Source organism: Schistosoma mansoni (assembly GCF_000237925.1).
Source record: "Schistosoma mansoni, WGS project CABG00000000 data, chromosome W unplaced supercontig 0115, strain Puerto Rico, whole genome shotgun sequence".
Taxonomy (NCBI): Eukaryota; Metazoa; Platyhelminthes; class Trematoda; order Strigeidida; family Schistosomatidae; genus Schistosoma; species Schistosoma mansoni.
In genome coordinates this window covers 173,368-199,842 of record NW_017386021.1, presented here as the reverse complement: position 1 = coordinate 199,842, position 26,475 = coordinate 173,368, and the positions used below count along the sequence as shown (strand labels likewise).

Genomic DNA, 26,475 nt, shown 5'->3' with positions numbered 1-26,475 from the left:
ATTTCATATTCATACATTACTTCACGAACACCTTATGTCAAAAAAATTCACTAACAACTCTGTTTTGAAACATTTAAATACCTTGTTTATATCATTCTTATTACTATTAATATGATCATTATTATTATTATTCAGAAGTCCGTTTTCCTCGTAATTAATATTTATGACTGCATTTCGACCAGTCCTTGTTGGCATTAATTCATCCTGTGTGAATTGCCCCCCAATGTAACCATTTTGCTCCCGAATTCCCCGGTACAACCGAGGGTGGGAAGAGTCCTCTCGCCCTCTCAAAATGCTCTCACATGGCCACTCGTTTACAGCCACTGTCTAGGAAGTCCTACTCACTGCCTTCTTGATGTGGGGATGTTGTTTACGAAAATGAAAGAACGAAAAACAAATGTCCGACTCTTTAACCGGGTGACTGGACATAGAGGATCCACCTAGGGAAGTTGGAAAACCCTGATTCCAAACCAATGGTGCATATGGGCTCCAGAGTCCTGAGAGAGCGAATGGAGTATGAACCGTTTGTTAGTCACCGGTTACTATGGGACTGCATCTCCTGACGTTGCTTCACTTTTTTGTGGATTAGAAGTCTAGATCAAAGGATCGGTATGTAGCCCCTTAATAAAACCACCTGCTTCGGTTTGGTCGCACGGGCAGTATCTCAGCTCTCACACAAATGAAATGATTTGTGTGGCACATATGTGTTCGGTGCCCTTTTGTACCAATATTTATACATTCAAATAAATGAAAAATATCCATTTTGTCACAATTTCTTTTCGAAGTAGAAGAATTGTAGCTAGCTCAAGGACTCTACGAAATGGATTTCGTCTTTTGTGGGATTTATCAGCTGGATGCATCTGCGTCTCAGTGTTGATGCATACATTTTCGATATGATAATTGATTCGCTAGTAAATCTCTTGACTTTATCTATTCACAGTTAATCGGTTATTATCCGTAAATCTCCAAAATCAATTATTAATCTTTACTGTCTCTCCCCCCTCACCAATTCATCATTTTGTTCTTTATCAAGATGCTCTTACTTAGAGGTGGCTCAGTACTTTTGGAGATAGATTTGTTCAAGATTATCTCAAGACGGAAGTTCAAGATATCCTACTGACTACCTTCAATCACGTGAAGTGGAATAGTGTAGTTGCAATCCGCAACCGATTGGTTGAAAATTGTGTGCTCTGTACATCCACTGACCAATTTCCTCAAAATATCAGTATTAAAAGTGCCGTTTAACGTCAAACAACCATTAAAAATAAAATGTTGCCCAACGTTATACACTCTGAGAAGAATGAAATCATAAAGTGCTTTCAAATAAACCAGTATTTCTACAAAATGTCTTCAATTTACCAGTAATTTACCTCAAAAATCTCATAGTTCCATCGAGAAGTCATGACTAATGAAGTCCAAACATGTCTTGGGGGAAACAGTTGGATGAGATGATCGTTGCACTATGCCGCAAGACTGATTGGAGTTGAAATCATACCATCAGACACCAACCGACTAATTCTAATTGCTAATCATTCGCTACGAGTCCTAAAGATCTTGAGTTCAATTTAAGTTTGAGTAATGGGCCGACTGTTAAAGAGTTCCATACTAGAATAACGCATATGTCCGATGTCATCTTATTTCTAGTGGTAACGTAACTGAAATCAATCTGTGACTAATACTACCCACAAGAAATGTTATTCATATCAGAAATAATGTTTTCTTCAAGTTTCTTTTATTCCCTAGTATATTTATATATTATTACTTATTTGAACACGTAAATATTGATACAAAGTGGCACCAGATACATATGTATCACACAATAACAATAAGAATAAAAAGAGATAAAGAATGTAAGGTGCGTATAAGAAAAAGTTGAACAATAACGAGCAGAAATTAGTGCATAATAGTGAAGTAATAATAATGGGAGAAGGAGTTCAGTTAGCAAAGGTACAACCAGAAAGAATTCTTTCAGTCAAGGAAGTTACGGCCACTTTTTACGAGGAAAGTAAAAGAATATTACAGTAGGAATGCCACTGATTTCTATTCTGAGCCATATCTGATAACGTCTCTAGCCACTTTGTTGCACCATCTCTAGGACCCCAACCAGGGATTCGTGAGAGATTAACAAAAGCCATTTCTGTGCAGCTTTCTCTCATACCACGACACCATGTCATACACTGACCACCTTTCCCTTTTTTCAATCAGTTTCAGTGTCGGCAAATAGTGAATGACGCGAGGTTCTCTCGGACGACATTCGTAGGACATTTCCAAGCCACCGAAGTCGATGTTTCAAGACAATGACACCAACTGAATTATTGTCGCTCTGTCTGAACACACGATACCGAAACCTCTGCATTGCTAACACGGTTTTGCCACTGGATGTCAGCAATCCTTCAGAGACAACAATGATCAAATAGAGTCGTCTTTTAACACGTTTAACTCTGAGGTCAGGTCTCACAATCATAGAGCAAAACTGCTGTCATCGACGTGCTGTAGATCTGACCTTTTACAGCAAGACTAATATTACGAAGGCTCCATAGATGGCCCAGATTGGCATAAGCTGCTCTGGGTTTCACTATACATGAATTGGTCTTATCACCCACGCCACCATCAGCACTTATGCAGTTACCCAGACACATGAACTTCTCGACTACTTCAATCTTTTCACTACCCAGGGTAAGTGCAGTATTAGGGTCCTGCCAGTGTTGTAAAAGTACATTGCACTTGGAAGGTGCAAATCAAATACCATACCTACGGACACTAATTGCCAACTGATTAAGTGTGGATTGCATGGCTTGGGTATTATCGTACAGTAAGATAATATCATCCGCATACTCAAGGTCGAGAAGTCTTTCTCCAGACAACAGACCCACATCATCATTACCTGCATCCATCAGAGCTGTTTCCAGAAGGTCATCGATGGCAAAGTTGAAAAGGAATGGTGAGATTAGGAAACCCTGTCTAACCCTACTGCTTGAATGGAACAATGTGGAGAGGTGGTTGTATGCCCTCACTCTGCTTGAGGTGTTTGTACATAGGGCCTTTAAGTTAATAAAATTCTCAGGCACACCCTTCCTCAATAGACAATCCCAGAAAACAGTTCTGTCCAACGAATCGAAGGCAGCCCTGATATCAAGAAACACTACAGTTGTTGGCCTGCGATAAGTACGACAGTGTTCTAACATTTGGAGGAGGTTGATGATATGATCAATACATCCTCGACCAGAACGAAAACCAACCTGCTCCCCGCCAGCCAATCTTTCTCGGGTTTTGAACAATCTACGAAGTATGACAGAAGCCAATAGTTTGGACGCAATCGGAAGTAGATGATGGTTTATGTAGAAACGACATGAACCCTTTTTAAGATAGGGACAACTATCGACTCATTCCATGATGTTGTGACACTCTCTAACTCCCAGACCTTTGTAAACGACGTAGTCAGTTCCTTAACCAGAAAGTTACCACCATCTCTAAAGAGGTTCGGAGTTAGGTCATCTTGGTCCGGTGATTTGTAGCGTTTCGAGAGTTGGAGTTCGTTGAGGACTTCCGCCTCATTTGGTGGATCGGTCGTCACCGGCCGTGGAGGATAAGACAATTTGATCGATGTTACCGGGGCAGTAGACTAGTTGAACTGTCTATCATCCGAAACGTCGATAGATGCTAGTGATTGGCATCCCGTCATCTTCATAGATTGTTTCGCTCACACCAGACTTCTTGCTGCCAGTGGCTCGGATGAGTTGGAAGAGCTTCCGGCAGTTACCAGATGCAGCTGCTGCTTCCAGCTCACTAGCACGCTCCGATCATCAGGCTTCTCGGTCCTCATGCGAGCTTTGTCCAATTTCATTACGTAACAGCCTTGGTTTGTGGTCAAACTCACGTTCACTCGGAGTAGACCAACGGGTCTTGATGAGTTGTAAGGAGCCTGAAGAAACCCAGTGCTTATAAGCGGGACGCTTCGCGAAGCCGCAAGAGACTTTACTCGCCATTTTCATGGCGTCATGCAGTTGCAACCAATGCTCATCTGTACTTTTCGGTGGGATGTTAGCTAGACTTGAATCTAGCTCGGTTAGATATTTACTTGCAATCAATTTACTGACGTCAATCCGTTGATGAAAATCAATTCGTTGGCCACTGAAAAGTAAGGTAAGATTGGCACAGACCAGGACATGATCAGAGTCCAAATAGTACTCCAAAAGGAGCGGCAGTCTTGTACACAACCACGCCAGCGGTAGTTGATTGCGTTGTGATCAATCTGAGTCCAGGCTTGAGATGCAGAGGGAGGACGCCAGGTGGCACATCGGCAATGACTGTGCCGGAAGCTAGTGCTAGCCAGAAACAGGTTGTGGTCTCTGCACAGTTGCAGTAGACGGTCCCCGTTATCTGTTCTGAGACCAACAAGTCCCCATCAGCCACCTAAACGACTCTCTTCTGTGCCTAGACGCCCGACCTGAGCATTCAAGTCTTCGGTCAGTACTACGCACTTTCTGAAGAAGATCAGTTAACTGGTGGTAAAATTCATCCGAGCTGCAGTCTGTCGAAGCATAGGCGGAGATGACGGAAAGACATCGTTTCTCACACCGATTTCTTTTTACTTTGATGGAACTTTCTAATCTAACAGCTCATAACCAACTGTTAATGGGTATTCAATCGATTAGTGCTACCTCACCTCTAGCGCTTAGTGCGACACCAACGCTAGCAATACTAGACGAAGATGCCACAGGGTCACGGAATAAACGCGCGTAAAACAAGCTTTTCGAAGCGGCAGATGGAGAGCGGATTTGTAGTAGTTTCTCTAGTATGCACTATGATGGTATGTTTACATGTTATTATCCCTAATCATACTTTACTTCTGTTGTTTTTTGTATCTTAGAAAATCGTACTGTAGTCAATTAAAAACTTATACTGCAGAGTAAGTTCATTCCATTTTCTTATTTATTTTCTTTAATTAATTTAGTTGTTTATAATACAATATGTTAATTTTGAAAAATTTTCACCATTACTGAATGCGTTTACACTGGTTAAAAACTTAATCTTAGCGACTAAAAAAGTGAATGTTCAATTAAACCAATTTTCGTAATTTGTCGATGCTCTCTAAATTCATCTAAGAATATGATGTAACTTGTAAAAAACAGAATGTAAAATAATCCAACAGCTTAATACAAGAAATTTTATCAACTCTGGTTGCATTATCCCATTATGGATTGTCTTTTAAATAATCCATTCGATCAATTGAGTGAGATCATAGGAGCTATAAAAAAGAGCACATTGGACTGATTTTTCTGATAATTCATAACTATTTGTTTGATAATGAAGTAGAATAGAACTGAAAATCGTTGAATTTTACAACTATAGTACCATTAAGTCGAAATTCAATATTTTATGTTTTGTGAGGTTGGTTGCTGTTTATACTGTAGTAGGATGATACGATTGTTTGATGTTATACCAGTGAATAATGTACTCATACTCCAGCTTACCAAAAATAGATTTTCCGGAAATTACATATGAAAGTTTCATCAACCGTGATGTGTTAGCATCCGACGAAATCTCGGCAGAGATCCCAAACTCTAAGTTAGCTTTTCTCACATTGTGTCGCATTTATTATAATCTGTCTACCAACTAAAGGATGAAAATCCTACGCAGCAGTGATTACGCCTTACTGTATGACTATAAAACATGGCTCTTAAAGATTGAGGATATTCGTAGCTTAACAGTATATAATCGTAGACATCGTTGATCACAATGACGCTGATGCATCGACTCATTGTCTTCCCCTGGATCCTGAGTTTGAAAACTATCTTTCATTTCTTTGTCCCACGAATTCATGTTTTCTCCCCGAATCATAGTGTCTGTGATTAGTATTTTTTATGCTACTCCTTCTATTAATACTCTGTGATATCTAAACTTAAAACAGCTCCTAGTATGGTGAAATGATTGAAGTTAGAATTTTGCATTATTTTACCCCAGCCCAGTGGTTTAAAGGTTATGGGTCCTCCCTTGAAATCGAAGGTCCTGGGTTCAATTCGAAATTACGAAGTAACGAATCATTACTTCTAGGATGAAGTAGTTACTTCTAGATTTTCAATAGTTACCTAACTGAGATCGATTCATGATCTCAATAAAATTCAACAACCTCCCTAATCCCATAATGTTAATCAATAATTTTGTAAAGCATCAATATGACCGATCCAGAAGTCTTCATAAAAAATGACTAAATTACTTTACATTGTGAACTACTATTACAATTAAAGCTTCTGTTATGTCCTATGCCCTACCAAATATCAGTTGACAAAATCACCAATCAGAATACCAACTTCTATGACCTTGTCCCTGTTCTAAACCAATGGCACGCCAACCAGCACTAGCAGCCTAGAGTCAACTCTGAGTCATTATTGGTTCTTCGCGCCTAGCCCTGTCCGTTTGAGTCCAAAACACAATCTCAGCATCCACTGTATGATTGATATATTTCGGACATACATAGTTTATATACAAGCAAACCAGACAGTATCACACCATAAATTTAAAAAATAACAATTGTGCCAGATCAATCTAAAAGTGGCTGTAAGTTTGAAAGACTGTAACTAATAGATTAGAAATACGATAAGAATAATAAATTGTATAATAGTAATCAATAGGTCAAATTAATGCTTATGATAAAAGACATATGAATATATAAATATAATCTAGTCACTTAATAATTATTCAATAAGGACATTGAACTCATCTAAACAACCAAGTTATTGTATATCGTATGACGTTAGTGACAAAACAACACAGCAAAATAGATAAGTTTCATACTTGACTACAATCAATATCGTTTCAGTTTCTCCTAATGTTTATTTACGGCATACATAATATACTCTGTCTGTGTAATTTATCATTTATACTCTACAAAGCATAATTCTGTTCATCTTTTCATGTCAGTCATTAGTGTTATTAAATTTAAGCTTATAAATCTTTGTTCATTTTTATCTATTTGTTTTTCTTAGATTAAATAAATTTAGGGCGTATAAGTAGTCTTCAAACTGGCATTATTATCATTAAGCTTTATTTCGATAAATTTATGTCGTTTGTTCAGTTTATTGATGTGTTTTTTTTATTGTTTGCTTGTTTTTAGTTTGGCCTATTTGAGCAGTTGTTCAGATTTACGCCTTGGTATATTAGAAAATGAATTTAAAACCACAAATTATCACCCATTGTCAATAAATGATTCTTTTACAATGATTTCAAATGCATCTATTCCTAATTCTTCGTTCGAATCAAAGAAACGTTTAACTAAATCAAGTACCATTTTATCAACCAATGAAGAATTCATTTTGAATAAACCATCTTGGCTGACATCATCATTTTCTAATATTGACTTGGTGGATGGTATGCAACAACAGAGTATGAATGGTTATAGTTTTCTATCACATTGTTGGCCTAATCAACGGAATACTACTGGTGGTCGTAATCATTATAGACAACAGGCAAATAGTTTAAAAACGTGTAAAGGTCATTTAGTGAGTACAACTTATACTGGTGGTAATGATAAAAGGCGGTCCACCATCACTACTCACAATCATAATAACGGTAACAATTATATTTACGATAGTAATGATAATAGTAATTATAATAACAATGGTAAATACCAGCGACCGAAATCGCTAACTATTGGAAATAATCAAGCGAATAGATTAAATCAACAAATTATTACTGAATTACATGACTTTTCCACAAGTATAACATCTTGTCAGTATGATCAAGGAAGAAAAGTAAATCATCTGAATGGTCCTGTTAGTACAACTCAAGCAACTATTGACAACTGTAATAATAAACAACGTTTATCTACTAATTCTGATTCTTCACATTCATCATTACATTGTAATAAATGTTTACCATCATTACCTGCAGAATCATCATCAGCATTATTAATATCATCGGTACACGATAACCGATTGAAAGAATGCGGTTATCAGGTTTCCAATTTATTAAGTAGTGATGAAGAATTATCAAATAAAAATTCACCGAAACTTAGTGTTATAGAAATGTTGAACACCATCGATTTGGACAGTTGTGATGATGTACTACCTAAAAAAGCTACAACTATCAACTATGCTGTAAGTATTTTGCAAACGTTCATTTGTTTTCATTTCATAAAATAACTAATTAGCTCACTGCAAATCAATCATCGTTTTCTTGTATTTTTTTCTTTGTTTTACTCTGTATTTATTAGTTAATTGTTAATTCGCTTAAAAACTTTTTTCAGATTAACTATTATTACTCTGTATGGGGTTGTGGAGATTGTTAAGTTTTTGATTGAGCTCATGAATCGATCGATTTTAGATCACCATTGGAAACCTGGAAGCACTGGATTCTGTCCATCAAGTCACTATATATATATATATATATATATATATATATATATATATATATATATATTTCAACTTTGTGATGTTAAATTATTAAAGGCAATCAAGTGGAAGCTCTCTGGATCCAGGTTTCAGTGTTAGTCCTCATATCCGCAATGCTGTGGAGTAATCCATGCTTCCATGGGACTCGAACTCTTGTCACTATTACTAACCTATTTCATCATTATGTTATACTTTTAATCTCTAGTTAATCGTTTATTAATAGTAGATAAATATCATGTCCTTCTGTAGTGCTCACAACCGATCAAATCATATGATACATATTTTATATTTGTGTTATTTATCAATCGTTTGAAGTAGTTGACTGATTCATCATGTATGGTAAATAACAAGAATTCCACCTTATGCCTCTTAGGTTCTGTATTTTCTATCCATTTTTATCTGTAATTAGTTATTGGATGACAATCTTGCCCCCAGTGCAATATATAAGAAATTACGCTATTATGTTTACTGATTATCCAATTTATATTATTTTTAATCGAATCTAAATGAGGTCTGACTCTTATACGTCGTTATATTTTTATACAAAATTTGGGAAGCATACTAAGTCATTTTAAAAGTTTACACTTAGCTGTCTCTTTTACTTCAGTGAAATAGCTTGACTATAAATCACACTTCCGTTGACTCATAAACGAGAAGATCGGTTGCTTAATCCCGGTGTACAAAAGAAGTTCATTTACCTATCACTTTAAGGTCTTTTGGGAATCTTTACTAATTTGCTACTTAAGAAAGGTAGTTTGATACCGTACAATCTAGAAAAATGTACTCAGAGAATCCAATAGACAATTAGACTTGGTACAAAAACACGTTGTTTGAAGCAAGTTGTTCACGAAAGTCTCTTTAAGAAACTTAGTAATATATTGAATAGCGAATCAGATTCATTGCCCATTCACAAGATAACTGGTGCTATCCTACATGAAAAAATTAGTTTGAGCTGTTAAAATAAATGAAAGTGAATCTGGAATTAAAGTGATTTAGAAAACTTGGAATCGTGAACGCATTGCGCAGGCCGTTTATACACGACCCTATCCTGACTAATTTCAGATGAGATAACTCTGTACTTTTAGGGTCTCATCTCTGGCGATGGAAACCCTTGAAGTAAACTGAGGTGTATTTTTTAAAGGTTGGTCTTCTCTGATCCTCTCCTTTCGTTGTGGGAAGACGGAAACGCTGGTTGCTTAAAGCAAATACTTAACCGTTGTCACAATTCTCTTCTTTTAACCTAACCGTTCTCCAACTGACCTGCCCTAATATAGTAGGACCTAAAAATCAAGTATTCCAGCCAACATGGTTCAACCAGGTCACTATAATAGGCTAAACTACTACGTTAAGGCACCTGCGCAGAATCTGAAATCATCACACAAAGTATGTATTTTAGTACTGGTGTTATAAATTTATACCTGATATTTCAGTTGCAGTAAGTCACACTTATTAAAGCTCAAATTCGTTAAATACATAGTGATCCCATTAAGTCAAAACTGCGTCTTCAATGTACTATATTATTCAATATTCATAATACTATCCTGGACATTCCTACATAATTCTTTTAAATTTTCGTTTTTCTTACTGTAGACTTCTAAGAGTTGCGAACTTTCAACACATTCACTTACTAATCAAAAACAAATTCAAAAAACGAAATCTTTAACTTATACATCTTCGTTATCATCCAAAGAACAAAATGATAATAATCGAAATACATTAAATGGTATCCATTTAAATATTAAAAAAACTCACTCACTTGTTGATATATTATCACCTGGTGTAATAGAATTTTTACGTTTGAAAGAACATGTTAAACGACAAATCGCACCACATTTTCAAGGTTATGTTTATAGTGATTTCGCTACACTTGCTGCACCATATCCATATTTTTCAGAAGCACCTGTATTCAGTGGTGATGTACATCTTATAGTTTGTGTTCATGGTCTAGATGGTAAGTTTACACTGTTTATTATAGAACTGTAATTTTTGAGTAAATGGTATACGAACCAAAATTGTATCACAACATATATATATTCCGTTTTATTAATGGTGATTCGGATATCTTTCGTTATAGGTTTATAAATGATTATAAGTATCTATGTTCGCTCAACCTACTAGTTACTTCTTAGATCGATTTCAATGAGAAAGACAATCATTAGTTTTAAAAATATCATTCGTTATTGCTTAATCCATTGCTTGGTTTACTGTTAACAAAATATTGGATTTGGTTAAACGAATTATTTCCAATAGTTGGGATCATGAGTCAATTGAAGCTAGACCACCACGGAAAACCTGGAAGCACTGGATAGCCGTTTCGTCCTATTGTGAGACTCCTCAGCAGTGCTCATCCACGACCTCTCAGTCCGGCGCACGAGCGCTTAACCTCTAGACCACTGAACCGGCATCCAACAGTGTTAACGTCTAACTTTAACCGATCCACGAAATTGAGTGACATATCCACCATTGTCATCAGTGAGTTGATATCTGACAACAGACCTGGTTGAACTCCACTGGTCACTGCTTCTCACTAGAACTCCAGGAAATACCTCTTGAAGTCAGTCATTAGTGAGCATATGTTGAATAATATCAGAAGGGTTTTGTGGATATTATAGTAATTTCAATAGTCGAGATCATGAGTCAATTGAAGCTAGACCACCATGGAAAACCTGGAAACTAATTATCTATTAATAAACGTTAATACAATAGTTTTAACAATTCATCTGTGAAAACAACTTCTTAACGACTTGATGAATTATAGGAGAATTCAATTCAGTCTTCAATTTATTTCATTCATGTACTGAATTCAGAGTGAACTGTTTTTACACTAACAACGTTCTATACGCATGGACGACCTTAAGTTATCAATACGCTACAAGGACGACAAGATTGATGCCCTATGCTTGACGACGGTTGACCCAATACTAACCAGCCCCGAATGAAGAGGAAGAACACAAGACCAATGATCACCAGTTCAAGATTGTTTTTTATATTTCAAACATACGCAGTTTATGTACAAACAGACCAGACCACTTCACACCACAAAATGAAAAGTAATAATTACACAAAATCAAGCCAAAAGATGACTGTGAGTAATAAAACTGTCAACAGACTAAAAATAATAAATCATACAACAAAAACTAATGGGTTAATCGAATGTTTATGGTAAAAGGAATATATATAGTGAACCCGTTTTTATGGATTCTTGAGTTAAATTAAATGTTTTATGGAAAATAATGTTTTAGTGTCACAAACGTTTATCATTGTTTTTTTCTTTTTCCTTGCTTATCAGGTAATTCATGTGATTTACGTCTTGTACGTGTTTATCTTCAATTAGCTTTACCAGATTGTAATTTACATTTCCTTATGTCAGAGTGTAATCAAGACGATACATTCGGTGGTTTTGATATGATGAGTGAGAAATTAGTTAATGAAATTGCAAATTATATCGATGAAATGGATGAAAAACCAAAGCGAATTAGGTAAATACTTCTTATTTTGTTTAGTTTACATTCCCAATATTTCATATTGAATAATGAACAATTGAACAAGCCCTATTCAATGTGTTCAACGTATTTATTCATATGATTACATAGTTGAATATCATTTCTACTCGATCTGTAAATGAAGCATAGGTGGATAATACTGATAATGGAACAGTTTTCCAATCCTCTCTTGTTTTCAATGACTTACTTGCTAACGTTAATCTGTAATAAGGGCTACATTCATAATTAATTACTTCTTAACTTACCAGCATAATTGTTGCAAAATATTTAGTTCTATACGGTTTATAATGAAAGGCTGTTCACTAGCTTCCAGCGGTATTTTAACAAATTTTTAGTTCATGGTAAAAGATATCTAGAAACTAAATGTTAGCCATCTAAAGGGAATCGAAAGACAATCTACATCATATAAAGCCACTTAGATTAATAGTCGCTACTCCTTGCAATTTGATCGATGAAATCTAATTATCACCAAAGTATTAGCCAATTATCACAATGGCTACATCTTAGTGATGAATCAAAATAACTATCTTTAATTTGATTAAAATCTCTGAAAACTCCTAAACTGTGTAAATCTTCCGAAGGAAAGAACATCAAAATTTGTAAGATTAAAATACAATAACAAACCTATGATCTATGCTTTTATTATGAAAGCTAATGATACTCTCCAACTGACTAAATTTTTTAATAAAGCAAGGTTTGAACCTACAACCTATCAACTGAAATCCAACTGTAAAATATATTCTGTATTCATCATAACGCCAATAAGCACTGCAGCTACTCACACTTTAATACGTCCAATCAAGACATCCAGAGGTTTAATGGCTGACAACAAGTACCGTTCGTTATTTAAACTGATAACTGACATGATCATATTAATATAATATTAGATGAAAATCAACACAAAATTATAGATGTCAGTAGGCGTATGTATAACTCGTTCATTCTTAATATGATCAAAATGGGGTTTAATTGGAAATTGTAGTAAATTTAATAGTTGAATTCATGAGTCGATGTAAGCTAGACCACCATTGAAAACCTGCAAGCACTGGACAGCCGCTTACATCGACTCATGAATTCAATTATTAAAATTACTACAATATACTCAAAAAACCCATTGTGATTATAATCATCATGTGCTCATTAGTGACTGAAGTTCTAGTGAAAAGCCGTGACCAGTTGAGTCCAATGCGTGTCGAATAGAGACAGGTATCTATCTTAGATAATGGGTGAATGGTTGCACAAGATCATGGATTGATTGAGGTTAGACATTAACACCGTTGGATGCCGGCTCAGTGGTCTTGAGGTTAAGAGACCGAAGGTCTTGGGTTCGAATCCCGTGTTCGTGATCGTGGATGCGCACTGCTGGGGAGTTTTATACTAGGACGAAACAGCCGTCCAATACTTCCAGGTTTTCAATAGCGGTCTAGCTTACATCAACTCATGAATTCAACTATTAAAAACTTCCTTAGTATAAAAATAAGTGGCAAAATTATAGCTTATTCCAAGTGGTTTAATGAAATATGGTTTAATTGTTATGTTGTATTCGTTATAAATCTATCTCCATTAGGGTACCGAAGAAAATCACAGGGAAATCAGATAACTATTTGGTTCCACTGTGGGTCCCTCATCACTACTCATCCACAACCCCGCTAGGAATCGAACACTAAAACTTCATGTTCTGTATCGAACACTTAACCATTAAAACCACTGGGCCGACGTCCTATGGGTCACAGTGTCAGATAAAAGGTTAAACGCTCACCGCAAAACCTAAAGTACATTATACTTCGAAAATAACTGTTTATCTTTGCTAAACAATGCAAGAATCAAAACATTTGCACAATAGGCTTTCAATCTTATTTATATTTGTCCTTGACACATTGTAGATATACTTCTCAAGCTATTCATGGAAGTTTTTATGTATTTCATCGTCCATCAAACATTTTGTGAGTATGCAGACAATGAAATTCGTATTTTATTTTTATGTAGCTCCTGGGTGTGCTTAGTGACAGTATTTCAATCAACGTTGTTTAGATCATTAATCAGCTCGCGGATTATTTCAAGACTAAAATCTACTAATTGAACTACTCGATTTGTGAAAATTGTCTTTATACATCCATTAATTTTCTTATTCTTACGTTTTTGATTGACTCTTGCTTTGTTATGTTTTTTTCTTTTTTACAGTTTTATTGGACATAGTATGGGTTGTATTATAATACGTGCAGCATTATTGAATTCACGGATGGAACCATATTTGTCTAAATTGCACACATTTCTATCTTTAAGTGGTCCACATTTAGGCACAGTATACAATTCATCTGGTCTCATTAATATGGGCATATGGGTTATGCAAAAAATTAAAAAATCTGAAAGTCTTTCACAATTAAGAATGCGAGATGATCCGGATTTACGTAATACATATTTGTATCGTTTAAGTACTAGTCCTGGCTTGGATCTATTTCGTTATGTTCTGTTAGTTGGAAGTCCACAAGATCGTTATGTACCGTATCATTCAACACGGATTGAATTGTGCAAAGCTGCAATTAAAGATTCTTCTACTCTTGGTTAGTTTTATTTGAGTGTATGTGTCTGTATGTATTCTTCTGTTTACCCCCCCCCCCTTTGATATCCATACAAATATCGTCAAGTGTTTACCCCTTGCTTTTTGTGAACAACAGGGTAACTGACTCGAACTTTATTGTTCTTCTTAAGTTTGTAACCTCACCATTATGTAAGAGTACAAGTTTTCCTAGTTGCAACCTAGATACATTCACATTAAAGATTTACATTTTACATTGAATGAGAAAGTAGTAAAAATATGACATTAATTAGGTCTTCTTCGATAATCACGATTTGCACCTTTAATTATTGTTAAACACTAAGAATCATAATTCAACATTAATATTTGATTATAGCTGGATTTTGAATGAATGACCTTTGAGTCAGTAGATTTTGGGAGGGAGTAAACAGAAAGATTTGTATCTGAGTCTCCAGGTTAGTGTGACATCCATTGGTAAGACCTACTTTCAGTCCAATTTTCTGGCTTTGATGATGATTCGCTAGAGTTGCATTTACATGACTGTTAGTTAAATTGATATTTCATTACGCTTTCTTACTAAAATTAATCTATTACTCTTTTATAAACACTATTAATTAACCATAACTTCCATGTGATATCTACCCGTATGATGGGAAGTACAGAAATCCTCAGCTTTAATTAACTCACTCATAATTGTCTTTCACGAGACTTTCCTTACAATGTTAACAGGTTGGAGGCAATCCCAACACTTGTTCTTTGTACTAGTTGGTACTCGTCAGCAGAGTGTATGGATAATCTTAAAGGCGGGTACTGTGTCTCTGTAATATTCAAGCCCTCATCATCATGTATATATTCAACACTTTTTGACTAGTTACTATTTAACATCCAAGTGAAACTATATGATTTAGTATTTGTATTGTCAAATTATTAATTACTTACCTTTATCTGTAAAAAAGATAACATATAAAGTTAACTTAATGAAATTGTATTTGCTGTGGAAAATGTAGTTTTTCAACTTGACCTTGGTGAATTTCAACACACACAAATAATTAGAACTAGTATTCATATTGTAAATATTCTAGATACAAGTTATTTGTTGTCATTTCTGTATTCACATCCAGATATCGATGTAAATTAATATAAACTTATCATTGTTACTTTTTTCATCATTATTGAATCGACTCTAACTGAACTTGAGTGTGATGGATAAGGTTTGCGGCTCAGTTAGATTCCTCTGTTGCGGTTAAGTTCTCTGAGCCATATGATTTGATTGAGCAGCTTTCATTGCCATTCCAGTGAACATCATCAGCTCTTACTTCAAGTATATGTGGACTTCTGCTGAGGAGTCCCATACTAATACCAAACGGCCGTCCAGTGCTTCCAGTTGGTCTAGCTTAGGTCGGTTGGTGGATTTAACTGTGAAAAGACTATGATCTCCACAAATTCCCATGCTAATTGTTATTGTCTAATACTTTTTCGTTTGATTTTATCAAATTCTAACATTTTACAGTATTTTATATCAATAGTTCAGTAATATTTCTTACATATTTTATTCTTGAATATGACAGGGATTATTTATATGGAAATGGTTACAAATTTATTACAACGTTTCATTCAATCAACCCGTACCACTGTAGTACGTTATGATGTACATTATAATTTAACAAATTCAGCAAATACACTAATTGGTCGTGCTGCTCATATCGCTGTGTTAGATTCTGAAATATTTTTAGAAAAATTTATTTGTGTTTCAGGTGCTAAATATTTCCGGTGATTATAATTGAGTGTACTTAGAAATGGTATACAGTCTGCCGCTTGCTATGTTATTATTATTATTGTCTATATTGAAAAAGAATGATAATGTTATGCAATTCAACGTAACTTCTGTTTACAAAGTTATGTAAGTCTTCTATTTTGAGTAATATTATAAATATGCATGATGAATAAGTCGGTTTTGTATGCTTTGTGAAATATATATATATATTATATACTGAGTATTGTTAAATTGCCTCCAATGAAGTGAAATACTATATCTAATCTATCAGGTTTAATTTTTAACCCCCCTTCTATCGTATGAACCTGATAATTAATTTTTTATCAGCATGGGGTTTTGGAAGATCATAGTATTTTCACAGTTAAATTCACCAACCGATCTAAGCTAGACCACTTGGAAGCACTGGACGGCCGTTTCGTCCTAGTATGGGACTCCTCAGCAGTGCGCATCCACGATCCCGCACACGGGACTCGAACACAGGTCTCGCGCGCGAACGCTTAACCTCTAGACCACTGAGTGGGCATCCAACGGTGATGACGTATCACTTCAATCAATCACTTTTCTTCATCGTTTTAAGCAATGAAATGATTGGAGTTAAGGCACTAATCAACAAACGACGAGATAAGATGTTCAACCATATTCAAACGTAAATAATTATGAGATGATAGTATAATAGCATATACTTATCAGGTTTATTAATTACAATACAGACATCTATTTGAATGTTTTAAATTTTACACTAAAAATAGAGAAAATATACTCATAACTTTTTACTTTATGAGTGAGATGATCCACAATGAAACATTCAATTTATCGGTAGCAGACAGAAACTAAAATTCAAAATGTGAATTTCAAATCAACTAGCGTCTAAAGGATAATATGATTATCATTATGAATGGATGACTTGGAAAAAATAGATTATCTAAGTGCTCAGTTAATTGTCATCTGATCATCTCTACCTTGTTATGTGATTCCTACTATGTTGAAGTTATATAATATTGTTTTATGACAGCTATCGATTACTGTTTAACTTTACATTTCTTCAAATGACAACAGTCGAAAAATATGTGAAATTGTATTATTATCATTATTATTGTTATTACATCCGAACAAAGAATAAATCAATGGTAAGTGTTAGGAATTATTTATCGACCATTATTACATACATTCCTATTGGATAACTATTACTTACTTACGCCTGTTACTCCCAATGGAGCATAGGCCGCCGACCAATCGGTTCCTGTTATGCGATTTACCATTCCTAACTTATTCGCAATCTGTTAGTTACAGTCTCGTGCACTGATCTATCAACAAATATACCGAGTCCAATTAAACCTTTTTGTATTATAACTTTTTTTTACTGATTAGTTAGTTATTAGTCTTTAAATTGTAAATCATCTTATCATTTCAACCGTTGCCAATAACAACTGATTTCTGACTTGTAACTTACAGCTGTTAAACAATTTCCACTGTATTTTTTCTTTTAATTTATATTATTATAGACATACATGTATCCGGTTATACTCTATTGTTTGGTAGCTAAATGCAATATCTGTTCAAATTACTCGATTCAACAAAAGAAATCTTAATATACAAGATATATGGAGGAAGTACGCAAAAGTCTATCGCATTTACATGTTTTCTACAGTACATTTTATGTATATATGTGTATGTTGTAAACCTGTATTCAATTATAAATTGTATTCGAACAAACATATCAACTAGTGACATTGGGTTTTGTTTGTTTTTTTCACTTTACTCATTATTTACTTATTTCACTCCCCTCCTACTTCTTAATGTTTTCTAATAATAGAATTCCACAATTTCAGTAGTTTACCCAGTGTACTTATTTTGTTTTGTTTTGTTTCAATGCATAGTAGGATTAGTAATGTGTATGTTTCCTAAATACTACTGAAATACATACTGCTTGTAAAACGATATCAGTAGTAGAAGTAATAGTGTTGAGAACAACACTGAACTGTACGTTCGTCTTTGTCTGCTTAGTTTGTATTGATGATTACGTATAGATTTTTTAATAATCATACTCAATATTGCAAGTTTATTTTTACTTTCCTTTACATAATCATACATACTAATAAATGATACAGGATATAGGAGCCTCCATTTCTTGTATTATGTGTGCAAATGCAACAACGCACACGCATTGTGATCAGCTTCTTTTTCAAATTTGTTATTTTGTGTTTCATCCCTACATACTTTGTTCATTGTTTGTACTTCTTTTGACAATCGCGTGTTGTTTTGTTTCTTTACGTCATTTTCTATTTCGACTGCCATATTCTATATCCTCATGATTAATAACACACAAGGAGGTAACAATGACGAACAATGTATGTATGTGCTCTCAAAAGGTCCTAGAAAGAAAAACGAAAAATACAGTGGTATGATAACCAACAGTGTCACTGTTAATTCATGATGTATTCATCAATATTGTATCATGTACGGATCTGTTCATTTCTTTTTCAATTTGTCATTGTTATCATTATTGCTGGAAAGAATGATGCTACTTCGTTGTATTATTTTTCTGCTCCGTAAATGCTAATCTGATTATTGCATTTCTATAGGTCTACTTCGCAGCAACAACAACACTCCCTTCTTTCATTTCTGCATAGTCTAGACTTTTAACTGCACTCACAATGTGACAACATTTGTTCAATTGATACAAAACTTGTATTGTTATTTAGAAATCAAACATGAAATATTGTTAACATTAAAATTATTATTCTCTTGGCTACTTTTATTACCAAGTGTTTTAAACAAACATTCAAATTACTACTTGGATAAATCCCTAATGTTTTTTATTTTGTGCCTTATGGTGGTAATGTAATCGATATATACTGATTCCAGTTATTATTTGGTAGCTCTAGAAGAGCAACAGGTGGAAACTCCCTCCTCACCTTTTATTAATTCTCCCATCCAAATAACTAACCCTTCTCGTATATATTTGTCACCACGCACCGCCAATGCTAATGATTTTAGTTCATGAGATGTTTTTCCTGGTCTCCTGAAACCACTCTCTAAACTACAAGTTGGAGCTTTTAATGTTACAACTTTGTGTCAGATAGAACAACAGGCTTCTTTAGCCAGGACTCTAGGATCTCGCGCCGTCGATGTATGCTGCATATCTGAAATACCCACACAGGATCCATACGCAGTCATTCATCTAACCTTACCTCGTCAATATGAGGGACCGGCACGATTTACCTTCGCGTGTCTGGTGACTCCACCGCTACTTCCAGTGACTTCGCCGAAGTAGTGTGATGTTTAAGAGTATTTGAATTGTAGTATAAACTAGTAATTACAGCAATAACGCAATTTATTCAAGAAGTATTAGATGAGCACGAACGAACGTACTGTATTTGGAATTCAAAATCAAAACAGTCATCAATACAATAGAATCATTGGTTCATTCAAACACTACATCCGCCACAGCTTAAATGAGGATCCAGATTTCTGCGATCAATCGCACCTCTTCTCTTTAGACTCATCGTGTCTGCCCGACTGTGTAATAGATGTGGACTCTGTACGATCTAGAATACTCATTGGTATTAGAATTAACAACCAAAATTGGGACAGACTCACCTGATTCCTAGAATTGCATACAATCATCATATCGGTTGTGTAGTGAAGCCACTGATATCTAGAATTTGCATCATAGACTTTCCAACACTATCTTCCCTCACGAAATAATGTTGGGTCCTTACGTCGCAATGTTATAACCAATTCGACGTTCCTAATTTGCATTATCTTCTTATATCTCACAATTCGATTATTATATGTGAGTATTTGGGGATAAACACTGACACGTTATTTGAGGCATTCCATCATGTGACTTTGACTTGCACAAAAATTATGATACATATTCGTTTTGTTATTCATATTACAACACACAGATAAATATGTATTGATATGTGTAATTAACATGTGATTCATCTAGGCTTGATTCACCTGCAAAACAATCAAATGGAAAACATGCATTTGCCTCATACTTATTAGGATAATCTTGGACTTGATTTGCATTATCTGCCTGAGCAAACTTCATATTTGGGTAAACTGGTTCTCTGATTGCTTCAGGAAAACTTGCTATTCCCTCTGATTCATCAGTCCACTGACTAGGGTTTCTACTGAATATATATTGTTCGTGAGAATACCCAACATCTGATACAATAACATCAGAAATGTGACTAGAATTCGACTCATTGGGAACATATTTATCACATTCATTTGGAATATCTCTAGAGATAAATCCATCGCGACGATGAATAGCATTTGATACGACATCTGGATTTGATTTTTCTGAAATACTTCCCTCAAATTTATTAAGAGTTTCATTAGAGAATAATGGATCATTAAAAAAATAAGCGTCTACCAAAACTGAATCCGGTTTTAGATCATGATTTGACTCATTCAACATATTATTCTCCGAGTTGTAAGAAACACTCATCAGAAATATGTGAATCGTGACAAACCATATCTGGCACAGTAACACGAGAAATCTGGTTAGATGTTGGTTGGTTAGAAACTTTTGTCTCACAATGATTCTAGGTTTTATTCAACTCTGAACTGCTATATGACGTTATATCGCTTCTAGAAGTCTTGAACAAAGATAAGTGATCATTAGCAACATCCAACTTAGTAGAATCACAAATTTTAGCATTAGTTTCAGCGAAATGAACCATTGTATTACAAACTGACTAAATGTGTTCAGTTTTACCACATTTAAAGTATTTAGAATTACGAAATAAACGTGAATTAAATGGGTGAAACGTGTCACAGAACAAGCATTTACCAAACTTGTGCTCATCTTCGTGAACTGTTCACAACTCAGTGAATTGTTATCTGATTAACCTTGATTACATATTGAACGACGTAGTAAAGTAGTGGAATTCCTGATGTTCTGGATAGTCATTTCATTGAATTTTCTCCCTTACCGCATTCGAAATTTGTATAATTTACATGGTCCAGTAGTAGTTGCTTGAGGGTTGCATAAGGGAGTGAAATCGGCTAGTCTGGAAGTGCCAAAGTGTTTATTAAGCTGTATGCTTCTTTTCCAATGAATGTAAGGAAATGGGGCACAATATTAAAATCCTTAACATCTTCCTTGGTCATAGTCCAGATTTCGAACCTCTCCATGTTATCCTCAAAAGCATTAAAATCTGAATGTATATCCAACCGTTCCATCACAGGCTGAAATACGACGCCAATATGATGATTTGAAGTATTTGAATGGTAGTATGAACTAGTAATCCCAGCAATAACACAACTCAATCAAGAAGTATTAGATGAGCACGAATGAATGTACTGTATTTGAAATTCAAAATCAAAATAGTCATCAATGCAAAGAAATCATTGGTTCATTCAAACACCATAAGTAGGTATAGTATTAAGTTCAAAAGCAAAAGAGGCTCTGTTAGGCTGGATCCTAATAGACAGTCGCCTGTGTGTAGTGTGATTGGACGGGACAGTAAGAACTTGAAAAGCGAGAGACGCACGCCATTGTCTTTACCTACGCTCTCACTAATCGTAGCTCAGATCAAGTTAAAGATGAATTTTATACGAAACTATCCAACGTCCAAAATTTTAAATGCCCTGATGTAATAATGGTGGGCGATTTTAATGCTCAAGTAGGTAGATTAAACCAAAGCGAACAGATAATGACGAGTGTCTGTTGCAATTTTGCTCAGATAACAGTCTTTTTCTGCCAAATACCAACCTTAAACATAAGGAGAAACATCGTCTGACATGGTTATCTCTACAATCGATGGACTCAAATAGACCACATTTTCATCAGCCAACTTTGAAGAGGCTCGGCCGAAGACTGGTGCTCATTCTGGAGTACATGTTTGGACCCGGATCATGCTTTAGTACAAGCATGTATCTTGCTGGACGTAGAAAGAACCGCAGCAAGTAAATTATTTAAAGTTCAACTTAATGATGAAAAAGTTAGGAATATATTTCAGAAACAACTTAGAAGGAGTTAGTCAACCATACAAGTGATATCCATTCTGAGGTAGCTTGGTATGATATCCAAAAAGCTGTGGAAACAGCAGTGATATCTACCGGCTACTTAAACCGAAAAGTTAAGAAAAATCTGGAAATCAGCAACGCTTACAGAACTGACAGCACTCAAAAGCTCATCCCGTCTCGCCCCAAACACGATGAGGGGCGCAGGCATCATAAACATATGCTGCTAAAGAGACTACTCAGTGATCATGAGCAGTGGTAGGAAGCGAAAGCAAAACAGACGGAAAAGGCAGCAGCGATAGGTGACAGTCACAACTATTCAGACTTATCAAACAAATGGGTATTAAAAATCCGGATGTAATTGAAACTCTCTGAAAAAATCGGGATTATTATTCACATTCAATCCATGTGTTTGAACGGATGGGCAAAACACTTTAGGGACCAGTTCAGTTGGTCTTCAACCACACCTCAGCTACTCACTACCTCCAGGCGACCTAAATGGTGAATTGATGTAATACTAGATTACATGATACGAGTAATAACAATAGATTTAGTGAATATAAAAAGATGATTAAAATGAATAAAATGTTTTTGTTATGATAACTAAAGGTCATATTATTATTACTCGTATTACGTAATCGATTATTATAATCTTTCTATTACATCATCTTTGTTATTAGTGTTCACATTTCCTCACGGAATTAGTACTTTAACAAAAAATTTTCATATATATACGATTGTACAGTTTGATAATAAATTGGTTGAAAAGAGATTCCGTCTCTGAACTTCGTGTTTTTAATTTTTAATGTTTAAATGAAAATTATCTGTGAATTGATATAAAGTGACGAAGAGCAGCAAGGTTTAATGGACTAACTGCTGAGACTTTTCAGAATGATGATTCATATTTAGCAGTTAAATTAACTTAAATCTTAGCTGAAATCTGGGAGCTGGATGCCTAGTCTTTCCTATTACTACTGTTACTACCTCTACTATTCATTGATTTTGCCCGGCAAATTTATCTCTCGTTGCTAAAGGGGTGTGGCAACTCGAACCGATGTACATACGTACAAGCGCTGCATCCAGAATTCACCGTCAGTTTTCACTAGCCATGTGGTTATTTCTGACTGGTGAGTATATTGGAGTTTTGTTTTGGCATCAGGCTTTTATCTAGTGTGTTGAGTAGTATCACACTTAGCTCTGTTGCATTTACAACTTAAAATTGTGCTCCGGCTTTCTTATGTAATGCCTTTGATGCCTCTACTTACGAACATGGTCGCTGCTGATCACAGGATACACTTCTAACCCCGGTGTTTTACCTGTGAATTTATATGCTAAGAAGCAGTACTTAGTTTTTTTGTAAAATTTTTCCGTATTACTAGCAAATGCTTGAATGACAGTTGTAAGTGTGACTTTAACCATCCAAGAGTAATTCTAGAAGCAACTAGTAAGGACGCTTCCTGCCATAAATATCAGAACATTGATTTTAGAGCTTGTCTATCAAGGATACACGAATGTTTGTCGTATTACAGTCCTTTGGGCTTTTCCAACATCCGCGGATAAATAAAAACAGTATGTTATAAATATTCATCCATATGAAAAAGTCATACTTCTTTGTAATCCTTCATACAGTAAAATATGGTATCTAATCCGTACGCACATCGCCCTAACGTTATTTGTATATAATAACCTTACGCACACATCTAATCACAGTCTCATAAAATGATCTCCCAAAACAGCACCTTTTCTTGTAAGTGCGTTATTATTACATTTTCATCGAAATCAGCAACTGTGTTTTATCGATAATCAACATGTTCTTTTAACCTATGAAGCATAAGACTACATTTGCTCGTCCATTCACTTTAGTCTGACCTTCTTAGTTATATATTGGTCTGTTTCTTTATGTACGTTAGTTAATTTTATGACTTCTTATGTATTAATTTCACCCTAGGTAGGCCTACATTTTTTAATTAGTTAATGGTTTAATATTTGAAACACAATTGCAGATAGTTCTTAAAATGCCAGTCTCTATTCAATTAACATATTAACATCTTTTAAACATTGATTATTGTCATGAAACTGTCAATTATATTGTTCCCTCTGTCTCTCTTTAGTTAGCCAAAAATTAGTTATCACGTTTAACAAATTGAATGTGTTTTTTTTTCTATGAAAATGAATTCGGAATCAAATTTGCAAACGAAATTTTCACATAAAATAATTTTTATTACGGGAATTAAATTAGTTCACCTATTATAAGACAACATCAAATATATATATATATGTTAATCCATGTTCTGAAATATCTTTCTACCATCTATTTACATTATAGACTTTTTGTAAACAATGGTCTTTAAATTAAAACACAATTCCATGGTCTCACATCCGTTTACCTATAAATAAGAGTATGTAGGATTATTCCCTTCCTAGATATACTTCTAAACAGACGAGAAGATGGCTCAATCAAACGATCCATTTTTCGAAAACCGGCGTGGACGGGTCAATACCTTGCCCTGTGCAATGCAAACGGAGTTTGATAAGGCGCCTATTTAAAAGGCTTTATCGTATTTGCACAAATGACGCTATTGATGATGATGTTAAGTTGTTAAACAAGACATTATTGGGGAATGGTTATCCACTTAAATGTATCAATAGATGGAAAGTTCATGACACAGTGAGACCTACTGTAGCCTCGGTAGAAAAAAAGCCTGTCTACATCCTCTTACCATTTAGAAATGATTCAAATAGCCTTTTATTGAAACAAAGGCTTATCAACAAAACGTATTGTGCAGCGAAGGTCATTATCAAAGAAAGAACGAGGTCCATGCTTCATTCAAAACCTAAAAGACATCAAATCGATTGTCACATCCCACTGCATTTACCAATTTAAATGTGTATGTAGTCACACATACATAGGGAGGAGCAATCGTGATCTGAAAATTAAGGTGGGTGAACATGTACCAAAATGGTTGCAAAAACAAATACAGTCGAATGACCCAATAAGAGTAGAGGATAAACATCCATCATCCTCTATTGCTAAACATAAAATCGAAACAGGTCATAAGATTGATCTAAACTCGGCTTTTGTTGTGTTGTTTAAAAGTGTAAAAGGGCGTATACTAAGGTTTATTGAAGCCTTAGCCATATGAAAATTTAAACCTCTTTGTGTATTCAAAAACAGTTTGTTCTCTCCTTAAACCTACCCTAGTAATATTAGCTTATTATCCAGAGTGACTAGGTTTCAAATTGTTTTCACATTATTTTTATTATTATTATTATCGTTTTCTATCCTTACCCCCATTTCGAGTCTAGTTGACCTTTTATTTTTATATATAAATGTTCTTAACAAGTATATGTGTGATCAGATTGTTCGAAATGTTTTGAGCTAATATATCGTCACAGTTCTGATAATCTTCGTCTTATTACACTATTGAAACATGTAGTATTACGTAATATAGATCGCTATTGAGTGTTATAGTGATTGATAAGTTTGAAATCTCACATCACGAATTGGTTTTGATTAGACAACCATTAAAAGTCAAGAATCACTGCACAGCTGTTTCCCTTTCGTATGAGGCTCATCAGCGGGAATTCACCACGAGACATCGAACCCAGGACCATTAGGCTTCATAGTAAGCGTTGAGTTGGCGTCCAGTGGTTTAAATTTATAAATTCAATTAATTATTTTCCTGGCTTTGGAAGGCTTTTTAATCAAAGTCAGTTCATGACGTGAAACTCAAAGACATGTGTAGTTAAGAAAGAAACATCACCTTCGTATTCTACTGAACACCCCCACAAAGTAACCATAACACGTATAATTATGTAGAACATAATTTATAATGTTTAACAAAGAGTTTATAAAATAACTACACTAATTTAGTTGCATGCAACTAGTTATCCATTTATCCAAACTATCAACACTTCATGTATTTTATAAGAATACTTTAGTTGACCTGATTAGGGATCCGCCCAAATATACTGCCCTTATCTTTAAACGATCTTTAATTAACCAAGGTACTGTTTCTTTTGTATACACTCATGAAAAGGGAATTCGAATTATGATTTTATTCAAAATTGGCTATTATCTTCGATAAGTATTAGTTAAAAAACAGAGTCGTTTTATTATTGTTTTCTGATATTATTCCGTTATCCTTGATTATTATTCGTTTATGATAACTGAAATAAGGACCCTCATATTAGGTTGATAGAATATCGGTTTGATTTATCCTTATCTCAACTGAAGGAAAAGAGGAAACCTTATCAAGAAGGAGTGGTAAAAGACTAATCGATTCCAGA

General features: G+C 34.8%; 2 protein-coding genes across 2 annotated transcripts in view; both read left to right on the top strand.

Moving 5' to 3' along the window:
• Positions 1–11,724, top strand: part of Smp_137480 (serine esterase, putative) — a gene marked incomplete at its 3' end in the record, with an annotated part of 44,863 nt that extends 33,139 nt beyond the window's left edge. The window contains exons 12-14 of the mRNA XM_018790981.1: positions 7,115–8,096; positions 9,981–10,341; positions 11,681–11,724. Of these exons, the coding sequence (XP_018645773.1) occupies positions 7,115–8,096; positions 9,981–10,341; positions 11,681–11,724 (1,387 nt within the window). The remainder of the gene's footprint in view (positions 1–7,114; positions 8,097–9,980; positions 10,342–11,680) is intronic.
• A 2,366-nt stretch (positions 11,725–14,090) lies between these two features.
• On the top strand, positions 14,091–16,203 carry Smp_137440 (hypothetical protein; the record flags this gene model as incomplete). Its single annotated transcript, XM_018790980.1, has 2 exons — positions 14,091–14,454; positions 15,998–16,203. 2 exons carry the CDS (start codon positions 14,091–14,093, stop codon positions 16,201–16,203), a joined length of 570 nt encoding a protein of 189 aa, XP_018645772.1.
• Positions 16,204–26,475: the final 10,272 nt, after the last annotated feature.